A 15,562-nucleotide genomic window follows, 5' to 3' on the forward strand; every position below is an offset into this window, starting at 1 on the left:
ACGAAGACCCAACACAGACAAAAATAAAAATAAATAAATTTAAAAGAAGGCTCAACATTTTAAAAAAACAAAAAAAAAAAACACACCAGAATTAGCATATCCAAAGGACTCTACTTGGGAGACAACAACAGTCATGGCCAGGATGCTATCAGGATTTAAATATTTTAGAAACTTCTATGGGATATCTGACACCTTTGACTATTGGCATGTGGAAACATCCTGTTGTCTGACCATGGATCATTGCATAGAAACAATCACAAGTTATTTGGGTCAAGTCAGACAAATAAGGTGAAAAATGTGACAAAGTTGGTAATACAGTTTGGACTCGAAAACAGTTAAGATGATCAGTACTGAAGTTAATCTTCTCTCAAAGACAGTAACAATCTAACAATTTATCCCAATCCCCATCCCATGAGGGACTTTTTCCAAAAGGGCTGAATTATTGGAAGAAGGAAGTAGCCTCTCAAGGTGACTCATTGAAGGGGCAACAGTTTTTAAATATACAATTTTGGATGTATTTGTTTTAAAAAATAATAAAAATAATATCTTTACCAATACCTAATGTAAAACCATAAATGTAATCAATGTTAATACTTTGATATGTAAATTATTGATGCTCAAGTTCTAAACAAACTAGAATATTTCAAGTAATCAGGTAAGTGTGAGCTAATCCTGTAATAGATCTGTTCACTGCATATGTATAGAAGAAGATTACTGTATGTTTGAAGACCAAATTAAGAAAGTTGGTATGAAAATACTTTTTTTTAGTTTGATATAAACTTTTCTGTACATGTAAAAACACAAAACTTACATGTATGAAAATCTCTCTTTTCCTGATATACACACACACAGATGCATTCTATAAGACATATTATATGTACTGATGTATTTTAGTTCCTTTGAACTTTGAAAACTTCCCATGATGCATTCTGTTTCAAGGAGTGAGTTTGATCATTAATATTTACTACAAATTTCCTTCACGTACTTGAGCAAACACAATGATCTTTTCGAAATATAGAATCATTTCAAGAAACATTTTGGTATTCTGCATTTGCCTGACCTGAACACCTTGGAAATCATTCACAGGAAACCAAAGACTTATCTTTTCCTTCTATCATCTGCTCAGTTTTGTGGGGTATTTTTTCTCATTTTATCATATCAGTAGAAAGTACAACAGGAAATTACATCTAGGTTGCTAGTGTCTTATTTAGAATAACCTTGACATAAATAAGATAACAGGCTTCAGATCAACTACAAACCAGTAGCATTCACAGGGCTATTAGGATCTGAATAATGTCTGCATCCCACCTTCCTGCCTGAACACAGTATCTTGTCATAATCAGAGTAAGTAGATACTATAGGTGACAATTGCCCAAAGTTAAATCTGCCCCTAGAAGGAGCTCCAGTTCTATTGTTCCATTTCTTTTTTTTTTTTTTTTTTTTTTGGTGGTACGCGGGCCTCTCGCTGTTGTGGCCTCTCCCGCTGCGGAGCACAGGCCCCGGACGCGCAGGCTCAGCGGCCATGGCTCACGGGCCCAGCCGCTCCACGGCACGTGGGATCTTCCCGGACCGGGGCACGAACCCGTGTCCCCTGCATCGGCAGGCGGACTCTCAACCACTGCGCCACCAGGGAAGCCCTACTGTTTCATTTCTAATTAGGAAACTATAGCTTTAATAATGCCACCAAACATTTACCAGATCATGGTTGGGTGATTATTATCATTATTTTTAATCAGCCCACAAGCTGGTTCATTATCATTATTTTTTTTAATCAGCCTGTCCTCACCCCAGGAAGTTCACTGGTTATAAACAAGAAAAAGCAATGTGATGTGCACTCCTGTTAGGCATAATGGCTATTATCAAGGAAGGTTTAGTTTCATCTAAGTCTAACATAGAAAACAGGTGTGACAGTGATTGATACAATCTGGACCCCACAAAGGACCGTGAAAGGTCAGTCACCCTTGCCCCTTCCTGACGGGGTTGCTGAGAATCAGATGTGACAGCACAGCATAGCTGCCCACACCTGTGTCCAGAATTCACCGCAATCCATAACGAGAGCAAGACGCAAGGGCATGTAGCTGCTCACACCCCACCATGCTTGCTCCCTTGGACAAAGCCACAGGAAAAACCATACTGAATTTCCCCAGAAAATCTGGTTTATCTTTTCCAGAACACATGGAAAGAGTTCAAAGTAGAGGAACACCATCGAATTCAGAAACCATACACCGCAGCTAATTTCCTAAGAAGCCATGAAGTATTGTCATAAATTACTTAACCTAAGTGGTACTTGTCCAATTAAATGAACACACTACATCCTTCAAGGTAGCAGCCTTGAGGATTTATGGCAATGGTTTGTTTGCATGCTAATTTGCCAAATTCCGTTAAGCTGCTCTGGGTCTACTCATTCACCTTATGTTAATCAGCCAGGCCCTACAGGGTTCATCTTTTCAGCTCTGTGTTTTTCCAGTCAAGAACAGGACCCTTTTTCATCTCGACAAGCTTCCTCACCCATTAACAGTGGAGGTCATGCGTAAGCAGCAAATGTGTAGCGACAGTGTGAGTTAGAGATGATGGAGTAGGTAACTGACGTGAGAGTTTAGTTAGGATGCCGCGGTGCTGCACAAAAAAAACATTAAGAGAAAATGTGCAGAGCTCTCCTGACCTATTTCCCATCCCCTTCACAGAGCCTGGGTCCTGACATGGATCAACATGGCAGGCAGGGACAAGTCTCCTTAAACGAAGATGGATGAGGAGAAAAACACGCATCACCTTCTCAATGAGATCTTCTCAGGCTTCCAAGTCCAGGCCAAACTCAATGGACACCCAGTCAATGCCTTCTCTCCTATTTTCCTCTTGCTCTAAAACAAGCATGTGCTGACTGAAGAACTGTTGTAAATTTTCAATGGTAAAATTAATGCAAATTTCTTCAAGGCTGTTATACTTCAAGGCTGTGATTAGGTAGGAAGAAGAGATAAAAATAAAATTGAGAAAATGGTTATTATTGAAGGTGATGGTTAATTAACTTGATGGCGGTGATTATTTCACAGTGTATATGTGCACCAAATCACTAAGTTGTGCTACTTAAATATATACATTTTTAAATTGTCAAATATACCTCAATAAAATAATGAAATAAAATTGAGGTCCACTTGGAAAAATGTAAAGAGAAAACCATAACCACTATCATATGTTGGCAAATAGACCCAATAAGTAAAAATAGCACAATTAAATTCTTACCTCCTGAATCTATACCTGCAAACTAAAGATTATGGCAGTCAAATAACACTTAATGATACTACAATTCAAAATCATAAAAGATGTATTTATTTACCTCTATTTAAGGCTGAATTAATTTCTTAGCGCTATTAATTATAATAATAGTTATTGTTATTTGTTACTATTAATAATAGCTTTTTCCAACCAAAGTAACTCTTCAGGTTTGCACAGAATGAATCTCACCATGCTTTGACTAAATTTTCTGAAATTCAATTCACATAGTCTAACTCCTTGTAAATATACATTGACTTCATTCTTACCAAATATACTTAACATTAAGCATCTCCAAACCAGTGATGTCAAGAATGTCAATGAAGATTAGCTTCAGGATGGCGAATGAGTAACATATGGAGATCACCTTCCTCCCCACGAATACATCAGAAATACATCTACATGTGGAACAACTCCTACAGAACACCTACTGAACGCTGGCAGAAGACCTCAGACCTCCCAAAAGGAGAGAAACTCCCCACGTACCTGGGTAGGGCAAAAGAAAAAAGAAAAAACAGAGACAAAAGAATAGGGATGGGACCTGCACCAGTGGGAGGGAGCTGTGAAGCAGGAGAGGTTTCCACACACTAGGAAGCCCCTTCACTGGTGGAGACAGAGGGTGGCGGAGGGGGAAAGCTTCAGAGCCACAGAGGAGAGCACAGCAACAGGGGTGCAGAGGGCAAAGCGCAGAGATTCGCGCAGAGTATCGGTGCCGACCAGCACTCACCAGCCCGAGAGGCTTGCCTGCTCACCCGCCGGGGCAGGCGGGGGCTGGGAGCTGAGGCTCGGGCTTCGGTCGGAGGGCAGGGAGAGGCTGCGTGAACACAGCCTGAAGGGGGCTAGTGCACCACAGCTAGCCGGGAGGAAGTCCGGGAAAGTCTGGAGGCAAAGAGACTTTTTCTTCCCTCTATGTTTCCAGGTGCGCGAGGAGAGGGGATTCAGAGCACCGCCTGAACGAGCTCCAGAGATGTGCACGAGCCGCGGCTATCAGCACGGACCTCAGAGACGGGCATGAGACGCTAAGGCTGCTGCTGCCACCAGCAAGAAGCCTGTGTGCAAGCACAGGTCACTATCCACACCCCGCTTCCGGGTAGCCTGTGCAGCCCGCCACTGCCAGGGTCCCGTGATCCAGGGACGACTTCCCCAGGAGAACGCACAGCGCGCCTCAGGCTGCTGCAACGTCACGCCGGTCTCTGAGGCCGCAGGGTCGCCCTGCATCCGCACCCCTCCCTCCCCCCCGGCCTGGGTAAGCCAGAGCCCCCGCATCAGCTGCTCCTTTAACCCCGTCCTGTCTGAGCGAAGAACAGACGCCCTCGGGCGACCTACACGCAGAGGCGGGTCCAAATCCAAAGCCGAACCCCAGGAGCTGTGCAAACAAAGAAGAGAAAGGGAAATTTCTCCCAGCAGCCTCAGGAGCAGAGGATTAAATCTCCACAGTCAACCTGATGTACCCTGCATCTGTGGAATACCTGAACAGACAACAAATCATCCCAAATTGAGGAGGTGGACTTTGGGATCAACGATATATATATATATATTTCCCCCCCCCCCTTTTTCTCTTTTTGTGAGTGTGTATGTGTATGCTTCTGTGTGTGATTTTCTCTGTATAGCTTTGCTTTTACCATTTGTCCTAGGGTTCTGTCCATCAAATTTTTTTTTTTTTAGTATAGTTTTTAGCGCTTGTTGTAATTGGTGGATTTGTTTCTTGCTTTGGTTGCTCTCTTTTTTCTTTCTTTTTTTAATTACTTTTTAAATTTTTTTATTTTTAATAATTATATTTTATTTTAATAGCTTTGTTTTATTTTATTTATTTTTCTCATTCTTTCCTTCTGTTTTCTCCCTTTTATTCTGAGCTGTGTGGATGCCAGCATCTTGGTGCTCTGGCTAGGTGTCAGATCTGTGCCTCTGAGGTAGGAGAGCCAAGTTCAGGACATTGGTCCATCAGAGACCTCCCAGCTCCACGTAATATCAAATGGCGAAAATCTCCCACAGATCTCATTCTCAAGATCAAGACCCAGCTCCACTCAACGAACAGCAAGCTACAGTGCTGGACATCCTATGAAAAATAACTAGCAAGACAGGAACACAACCCACCCATTAGCAGAGAGGCTCCCTAAAATCATATTAAAGTCACAAACACTCTAAAACACACCACTGGATGCAGACCTGCCAACCAGAAAGACAAGATCCAGTCTCATCTACCAGAACAGAGGCACTAGACCCCTCCACCAGGAAGCCTACATAACCCACTGAACCAACCTTAGCCACTGGGGGCAGACACCAAAAACAACAGGAACTACAAACCTGCAGCCTGCAATAAGTAGACCCCAAACACAGTAAGTGAAGCAAAATGTGAAGACAGAGAAACACACAGCAGATGAAGGAGCAAGGGAAAAATGCACCAGACTGAACAAATGAAGAGGAAATAGGCAGTCTACCTGAAAAAGAATTCAGAGAAATGATAGTGGAGATAATCCAAAATCTTGGGAATAGAATGGAGAAAAAACAAGAAACTTTTAACAAGGACCTAGAAGAACTAAAGAGCAAACAGACAATGATGAACAACACAATAAATGAAATTAAAAATTTTCTAGAAGGAATCAGTGGCAGAATAACTGAGGCAGAAGAATGGATAAGTGACCTGGAAGACAAAATAGTGGAAATAACTGCTGCAGAGCAGAATGAAGAAAAAAGAATGAAGAGAATAGAGGACAATCTGAGAGAACTCTGGGACAACATAAAATGCACCAATATTTGAATTATAGGGGTCCCAGAAGAAGAAGAGAAAAAGAAAGGGACTGAGAAAATATTTGAAGAGATTATAGTTGAGAGCTTCCCTAACATGGGAAAGGAAATAATTAATCAAGTCCAGGAAGTGCAGAATGTCCCATACAGGATAAATCCAAGGAGAAACACACCAAGACACATATTAATCAAACTATCAAAAATTAAATACGAAGAAAAAATATTAAAAGCAGCAAGGGAAAAACAACAAATAACATACAGGGAATCCCCATAAGGTTAACAGCTAATCTTAGAGCAGAAACTCTGAAGGCCAGAAGGGAGAGGCAGGACATATTTAAAGTGATGAAAGGGAAAAACCTACAACCAAGATTACTCTACCCAGCAACAATCTCATTCAGATTTGACAGAGAAATTAAAACCTTTACAGACAAGCAAAAGCTAAGACAATTCAGCACCACCAAACCAGCTTTACAACAAATTCTAAAACAACTTCTCTACACAGGAAACACAAAAGAAGAAAAGACCTACAATAACAAACTCAAAACAATTAAGAAAATGGTAATAGGAACATACATATCGATAATTACCTTAAATGTAAATGGATTAAATGCTCCAACCAAAAGATATAGACTGGCTGAATTGATACAAAAACAAGACCCATATATAGGCTGTCTACAAGAGACCCACTTCACACCTAGGGACACAAACAGACTAAAAGTGAGGGGATGGAAAAAGATATTCCATGCAAATGGAAATCAAAACAAAGCTGGAGTAGCAATTCTCATATAAGACAAAATAGACTTTAACACAAAGACTATTACAAGAGACAAAGAAGGACACTAAATAATGATCAAGGGACCAGTTGGAGATGAACATATAACAACTGTAAATATTTATGAACCCAACAAAGGAGCACCACAATACATAAGGCAAATGCTAACAGCCAAAAAATAGGAAAACGACAGTAACACAATCATAGTAAGGGACTTTCACACCTCACTTTCACTAATGGACAGATCAACCAAAAAGAAAATAAATAAGCAAACACAAGCTTTAAATGATACATTAAAAAAGATGGACTTAATTCATATTTATAGGACGTTCCATCCAAAAACAACAGAATACACTTTCTTCTCAAGTGCTCATGGAACATTCTCCAGGATAGCTCATATCTTGGGTCAGAAATCAAGCCTTGGTAAATTTAAGAAAATCGAAATCATATCAAGTATCTTTTCTGACCACAACACTATGAAACCAGATATCAATTACGGAAAAAATCGGTAAAAAATACAAACACATGGATGCTAAACAATACAAACCAACAGATCACTGAAGAAATCAAACAGGAAATCAAAAAATACCTAGAAACAAATGACAATAAAACCACAGCAATCCAAAACCTGTGGGATGAAGCAAAGGCAGTTCTAAGATGGAAGTTTATGGCAATAGACTCCTACCATAAGAAAAAGGAGGAATCTCAAATAAACAACCTAAACTTACACCTAAAGCAATTAGAGAAAGAGGAACCAAAAACCCCGAAGTTGGCAGAAGGAAGGAAATCATAAATTTCAGATCAGAAATAACTGAAAGAGAAATGAGGGAAACAATGCCAAAGATCAGTAAAACTAAAAGCTGGTTCTTTGTGGAGATAAACAAAATTGATAAACCATTGGTCAGATTCCTCAAGAAAAAAAGGGAGAAGGCTCAAATCACTAGAATTAGAAATAAAAAAGAGACACTGAAGAAATACAAAGGATCATGACACATTACTACAAGCAACTCTATGCCAATAAAATGGACAACATAAAAGAAATGGACAACTTCTTAGAAAAGCACAACCTTCTGAGACTGAACAAGGAAGAAACAGAAACTATAAACACACCAATCACAAGGACTGAAATTGAGACTGTGATTAAAAATCTTCCAACAGATAAAAGCCCAGGACCAGATGGCTTCACAGGCAAATTCTATTAAACATTTAGGGAAGAGCTAACACCTATCCTTCTCAAACTCTTCCAAAATATAGCAGAGGGAGGAACAAACCCCAAACTCATTCTACAAGGCCACCATCACTCTGATAACAAAACCAGACAAAGATGTCACAAACAAGAAAACTACAGGCCAATATCACTGATGAACATAGATACAAAAATCCTCACCAAAATACTAACAAACAGAATCCAACAGCACATTAAAAGGAACAAGTGGGGTTTATCTCAGGAATGCAAGGATTCTTCAATATATGCAAATCAATCAGTGTGATATACCACATTAAAAAATTGAAGAATAAAAACCATATGATCATCTCAATAGATGCAGAAAAAGCCTTCGACAAACTTCAACACCCATTTATGATAAAAATCCTCCAGAAAGTAGACAAAGAGGGAACTTAACTTACCTCAACATAATAAATGCCATATATGAAAAACCCACAGCCATCATTGTTCTCAATGGTGAAAAACAGAAACCATTTCCTCTAAGACCAGCAAGAAGACAAGGTTGTCCATTCTCAACACTATTATTCAACATTGTTTTCAAAGTTTTAGCTATAGCAATCAGCGAAGAAAAAGAAATAAAAGGAATCCAAATCAGAAAAGAAGTAAAGCTGTCACTGTTTGCAGATGACATGACACTATAAATACAGAATCCTAAATATGCTACCACAAAACTACTAGAGCTAATCAATGAATTTGGTAAAGTAGTAGGATATAAAATTAATGCACAAAAATCTCTTGCATTCCTATATATTAATGATGAAAAATCTGAAAGAGAAATTAAGGAAACACTCTCATTTACCACTGCAACAAAAAGAATAAAATACTTAGGAATAAAGCTGCCTAAGGAGACAAAAGACCTGTATGCAGAAAACTATAAGACACTGAAGAAAGAAATTAAAGATAATACAAACAGATGGAGAGATATACCATGTTCTTGGATGGGAAGAATCAACACTGTGAAAATGACTATACTACCCAAAGCAATCTACAGACTCAATGCAATCCCTATCAAACTACCACTTGCATTTTTCGCAGAACTAGAACAAAAAATTTCAAAATTTGTCTGGAAACACAAAAGATCCTGAATAGCCAAAGCAATCTTGAGAAAGAAAAACAGAGCTGCAGGAATCAGGCTCATGGACTTCAGACACTACTACAAAGTTACAGTAGTCAAGAGAGTATGGTACTGGCACAAAAACAGAAATATAGATCAATGGAACAGGATAGAAAGTCCAGAGATAAACCCATGCATATATGTTCACCTTATTTTTGATAAAGGGGGCAAGAATATACAATGGAGAAAAGACAGCCTCTTCAATAACTGGTGCTGGGAAAACTGGACAGCTACATGTAAAAGAATGAAATTAGAACACTCCCTAACACCATACACAAAAATAGACTAAAAATGGATTAGAGACCTAAATGTAGGCCAGACACTATCAAACTCTTAGAGGAAAACATAGGTAGAACCTTCTATGTCATAAATCACAGCAAGATCCTTTTTGACCCACACCCTAGAGACATGAAAATAAAAACAAAAATAAACAAATGGGACCTAATGAAACTCAAAAGCTTTTGCACAGCAAAGAAAACCATAAACAAGACAAAAAGACCACCCTCAGAATGGGAGAAAATATTTGCAAATTAAGAAACTGGCAAAGGATTAATCTCCAAAATTTACACGCAGCTCATGTGGTTCAATATCAGTAAAACAAACAACCCAATCCAAAAATGGGCAGAAGATGTAAGATTCATGTTCCTATCACTAAAGGACCAAATATCCTGGAGTACTGTGGCAACACCGTCTAAAGCCTTGCTGTTCAAAGTGTGGTTCTAAGACCTACAGCATCAGCATCACCTAAGAGATTGTTAAAGATGCCAACACTTGGCATCTCATCCCAGACCTACTTTTTTTCTTTTTATTTATTTATTTAACACCTTTATGGAGTATAATTGTTTTACAATGGTGGGTTAGTTTCCACTTTATAACAAAGTGAATCAGCTATACATATACATATATCCCCAATTCTCCTCCCTCTTGCGTCTCCCTTCCACCCTCCCTATCCCACCCCTCTACGTGGTTACAAAGCACCGAGCTGATCTCCCTGTGCTATGCAGCTGCTTCCTATCTATTTTACATTTGGTAGTATATGTAAGTCCAAGCCACTCTCACTTCATCCCAACTTACCCTTCCCCCTCCCCGTGTTCTCAAGTCCATTGTCTATCTGCATCTTTATTCTTGTCCTGCCCCTAGGCAGGACAAGAACAATTTTTTTTTTTAGATTCCATATATATGTTTGTTTTTCTCTTTCTGACTTAATTCACTCTGTATGGCAGACTCTACGTCCATCCACCTCACTACAAATAACTCAATTTTGGTTTTTTTATGGCTGAGTAATATTCCATTGTATATATGTGCCACATCTTCTTTATCCATTCATCTGTTGATGGACACTTAGGTTGCTTCCATGTCATGGCTATTGTAAATAGAGCTGCAATGAACATTGTGGTACATAACTCTTTTTGAATTATGGTTTTCTCAGGGTATATGACAAGTAGTGGGATTGCTGGGTCATATGGTAGTTCTATTTTTAGTTTTTTAAGGAACCTCCATACTGTTCTCTATAGTGGCTATATCAATTTACATTCCCACCAACAGTGCAAGAGTGTTACCTTTTCTCCACACCCTCTCCAGCATTTATTGTTTGCAGATATTTTGATGATGGCCATTCTGACTGGTGTAAGGTGATATCCCATTGTAGTTTTGATTTGCCTTTCTCTAATGATTAGTGATGTTGAGCATACTTTCATGTGTTTGTTGGCAATCTGTATATATTCTTTGGAGAAATGTCTATTTAGGTCTTCTGCCCATTTTTGCATTGGGCTGTTTGCTTTTTGATATTGAGCCACATAAGCTGCTTGTATATTTTGGAGATTAGTCCTTTGTCATTTGCTTCATTTGCAAATATTTTCTCCCAGTCTGAGGGTTGTCTTTTTGTCTTGTGCATGGTTTCCTTTGCTGTGCAAAAGCTTTTGAGTTTCATTAGGTCCCATTTGTTTATTTTTGTTTTTATTTTCATTTCTCTAGGAGGTGAGTCAAAAATGATCTTGCTAAGATTTATGTCATGGAGTGTTCTGCCTATGTTTTCCTCTAAGAGTTTGATAGTGTCTGGCCTTACATTTAGGTCTTTAATCCATTTTGAGTTTATTTTTGTGGATGGTGTTAAAAAGTGTTCTAATTTCATTCTTTAACATGTAGCTGTCCAGTTTTCCCAGCATCATTTACTGAAGAGGCTCTCTTTTCTCTATTGTATATTCTTGCCTCCTTTATCAAAAATAAGGTGACCATATGTGCTTGGGTTTATCTCTGGGATTTCTATTCTGTTCCATTGATCTATATTTCTGTTTTTGTGCCAGTACCATACTGTCTTGATTACATAGCTTTGTAGTATAGTCTGAAGTCAGGGAGCCTGATTCCTCCAGCTCTGTTTTTCTTTCTTAAGATTGCTTTGGCTATTCAGGGTCTTTTGTGTTTCCATACAAACTGTGAACTTTTTTTGTATGTAGAGCTCTGTGAAAAATGCCATTGGTAGTTTGACAGGGATTGCATTGAATCTGTAGTTTGCTTTGGGTAGTATAGTCATTTTTACCATGTTGATTTTTCCAATCCAATAACATGGTATATCTCGCCATCTGTTTGTATCATCTTTAATTTCTTTCATCAGTGTCTTGTTTTCTGCATACTGGTCTTTTTCTCCTTAGGTAGGTTTATTCCTAGGTATTTTATTCTTTCTTTTGCAATGGTAAATGGGAGTGTTTCCTTAATTTCTCTTTGATTTTTCATCATTAGTGTATAGGAATGCAAGAATTTCTGTGCATTAATTTTGTATCCTGCTACTTTACCAAATTCATTGATTAGCTCTAGTAGTTTTGTGGTAGCATATTTAGGATTCTCTATGTATAGGATCATGTCATCTGCAAATACTGACAGCGTTACTTCTTCTTTTCCGACTTGGATTCCTTTTATTTCTTTTTCTTCTCTGATTGCTGTGGCTAAAACTTCCAAAACAATGTTGAATTATAGTGGTGAGAATGGACAACCTTGTCTTGTTGCTGATCTTAGAGGAAATGGTTTCAGTTTTTGACCATTGTGAACCATGTTGGCTGTGGGTTTGTCATATATGGCATTTATCATGTTGAGGTAAGTTAAGTTCCCTCTTTGTCTACTTTCTGGAGGATTTTTATCATAAATGGGTGTTGAAGTTTGTCGAAGGCTTTTTCTGCATCTATTGAGATGATCGAATGGTTTTTATTCTTCAACTTTTTAATGTGGTTTATCACATTGATTGATTTGCATATGTTGAAGAATCCTTGCATTCCTGGGATAAACCCCACTTGATCATGGTGTATGATCCTTTTAATGTGCTTTGGATTCTGTTTGCTAGTATTTTGTTGAGGATTTTTGCATCTATGTTCATCAGTGATATTGGCCTGCAGTTTTCTTTCTTTGTGACATCTTTGTCTGGTTTTGGTATCAGGGTGATGGTGGCCTTGTAGAATGCGTTTGGGGTTTGTTCCTCCCTCTGCTATATTTTGGAAGAGTTTGAGAAGGATAGGTGTTAGCTCTTCTCTAAATGTTTGATAGAATTCGCCTGTGAAGCCATGCGGCCCTGGGCTTTTGTTTGTTGGAAGATTTTTAACCACAGTCTCAATTTCAGTCCTTGTGATTGGTGTGTTTATATTTTCTATTTGTTCCTGGTTCAGTCTTGAAGGTTGTGCTTTTCTATGAATTTGTCCATTTCTGCAGGTTGTCTATTTTTTTGGCATAGAGTTGCTTGTAGTAATCTCTCATGATCCTTTGTATTTCTGCAGTGTCAGTTAATGCTTCTCGTTTTTCATTTCTTTTTCTAGTGATTTGAGTCTTCTCCCTTTTTTTCTTGATGAGTCTGGCTAATGTTTTGTCTATTTTGTTTATCTTCTCAAAGAAACAGCTTTTAATTTTATTGATATTTGCTATTCTTTTCTTCTTTTCTTATTCATTTATTTCTGATCTGATCCTTATGATTTCTTTCCTTCTGCTAACTTTGGGGGGTTTTTTGTTCTTCTTTGTCTAATTGCTTTCAGTGTAAGTTTATTTTGTTTATTTAAGATTCCTCATGTTGCATGATGTAGGACTGCATTGCAATAAACTTCCCTCTTAGAACTAACTTTGCTGCATCCCACAGGTTTTGGGTCAATGTGGTTTCACCGTCATTTGTTTCTAGGTATTTTTTGATTTCCTGTTTGATTTCTTCAGTGATTTCTTGGTTATTAAGTAGTGTATTGTTTAGCTTCCATGTGTTTGTACTTTTTACAAATTTTTTCCTGTAATTGATATCTGGTCTCATAGTGTTGTGGTCGGAAAAGATACTTGATACCATTTCAATTTTCTTAAGTTTACCAAGGCTTGATTTGTTACCCAAGATATGGTCTATCCTGGAGAATATTCCATGAGCATTTGAGAAGAAGGTGTATTCTGTTGTTTTTTGATGGAATTCCCAATAATTTTCAATTAAGTCCATCTTTTTTAATGTGTCATTTAAAGCTTGTATTTCCTTATTTATTTTCATTTTGGTTGATCTCTCATTTTCCCCTTTTATGGCTGTTAGCATTTGCCTTATGTATTGAGGTGCTCCTATTTTGGGTGCATAAATATTTACAATTGTTCTATCTTCTTCTTGGATTAATCCCTTGATCATTATGTAGTGTCCTTCTTTGTCCCTATTAATTGTCTTTATTTTAAAGTCTATTTTGTCTGATATGAGAATTGCTACTCCAGCTTTCTTTTGATTTCCATTTGCATGGAATATCTTTTTCCATCCCCTTACTTTCAGTCTGTATGTGTCCCTAGGTCTGAATTGGGTCTCATGTAGACAGCCTATATATGGATCTTGTTTTTGTATCCATTCAGCTAGTCTATATCTTTTGGTGGGAGCATTTAATCCATTTACATTCAAGGTAATTATCGATATGTATGTTCCTATTACCATTTTCTTAATTGTTTTGAGTTTGTTCTTGTAGATCTTTTCCTTCTCTTGTGTTTCCTGCCTAGAGAAATTGTTTTAGAATTTGTTGTAAAGTTGATTTGCTGGTGCTGAATTCTCTTAGCTTTTTCTTGTCTGTAAAGGTTTTAATTTCTCCGTCAAATCTGAATGAGATCCTTGCTGTGTAGAGTAATCTTGGTTATAGGTTTTTCCCTTTCATCCCTTTAAATATGTCTTGCCACTCCTTTTGGTTTACAGAGTTTCTGCTCTAAAGTCAGCTGTTAACCTTATGGGGATATCCTTGTATGTTATTTGTTGTTTTTCCCTTGCTGCTTTTAATATTTTTTCTTTGTATTTAATTTTCAGTAGTTTGATTAATATGTGTCTTGACATGTTTCTCCTTGGATTTCTCCTGTATGGACTTTCTGCACTTCCTGGACTTGATTGACTATTTCCTTTCCCATATTAGGGAAGTTTTCAACTATAATGTCTTCAAACATTTTCTCAGTACCTTTTCTTTTCTCTTCTTCTTCTGGGACCCCTATAATTCGAATGTTGGTGTGTGTAGTGTTGTTCCAGTGGTCTCCAAGACTGTCATCAATTCTTTTCATTCTCTTTTCTTTATTTTGCTCTGCGGTAGTTATTTCCACTATTTTATCTTCCAGGTCACTTATCCATTCTTCTGCCTCAGTTATTATGCTATTGATTCTTTCTAGAGAACTTTTAACTTCATTTATTCAATAATGTTCATCATTGTTTGCTCTTTAGTTCTTCTATGTCCTTGTTAAACGTTTCTTGTTTTTTCTCCATTCTATTTCCAAGATTTTGGATCATCTTTACTATCACTACTCTGAATTCTTTTTCAGGTAGACTGCCTATTTCCTCTTCATTTGTTTGGTCTGGTGGGTTTTTACCTTGCTCCTTTATCTGCTGTGTGTTTCTCTGTCTTCTCATTTTGCTTAACTTACTGTGTTTGGGGTCTCCTTTTCACAGGCTTCAGTTTCATAGTTCCAGTTGTTTTTGGTGTCTGCCCCCAGTGGCTAAGGTTTGTTCAGTGGGTTGTGTAGGCTTCCTGGTCCAGGGGACTAGTGCCTGTCTTCTGGTGGATGAGGCTAGATTTTGTCTTTCTGGTGGGCAGCACCACGTCTGGCTGTGTGTTTCACATAATAAGGTCTGTGACCTTATTTCACATAAGGTCTGTGACCTTATTATGATTTTAGTCAGCCTCTCTCCTAATGGGTGGGGTTGTGTTCCTGTCTTTCTAGTTGTTTTGCATAGGGTGTCCAGAACTGTAGCTTGCTGGTTGTTGAGTGGAGCTAGGTCTTAGTGTTGAGATGGAGATCTCTGGGAGAGCTTTTGCCGTTTGATATTACATGGAGCTGAGAAGTCTCTGGTGGACCAATGTCCTGAACTCAGCTCTCCCACCTCAGAGGCACAAGCCTGACACCCAGCTGGGGCACCAAGACCCTGTCAGCCACATGGCTTTCAGCAAGTCTGATGTCTTCTGCCAGCGTTCAGTAGGTGTTCTGT

At 38.3% G+C, this 15,562-nt stretch overlaps 1 protein-coding gene across 1 annotated transcript in view; it reads right to left on the minus strand.

Moving 5' to 3' along the window:
* Nucleotides 1-15,562, minus strand: part of MYH15 (myosin heavy chain 15) — a gene marked incomplete at both ends in the record, with an annotated part of 190,996 nt that overhangs the window by 113,271 nt on the left and 62,163 nt on the right. Inside the window, 2 exon segments of the mRNA XM_081235333.1 lie at nucleotides 2,770-2,787; nucleotides 2,791-2,948. Of these exon segments, the coding sequence (XP_081091459.1) occupies nucleotides 2,770-2,787; nucleotides 2,791-2,948 (176 nt within the window).

This window comes from Mesoplodon bidens, assembly GCF_964165515.1.
Source record: "Mesoplodon bidens genome assembly, chromosome: 5".
NCBI lineage: Eukaryota > Metazoa > Chordata > Mammalia > Artiodactyla > Ziphiidae > Mesoplodon > Mesoplodon bidens.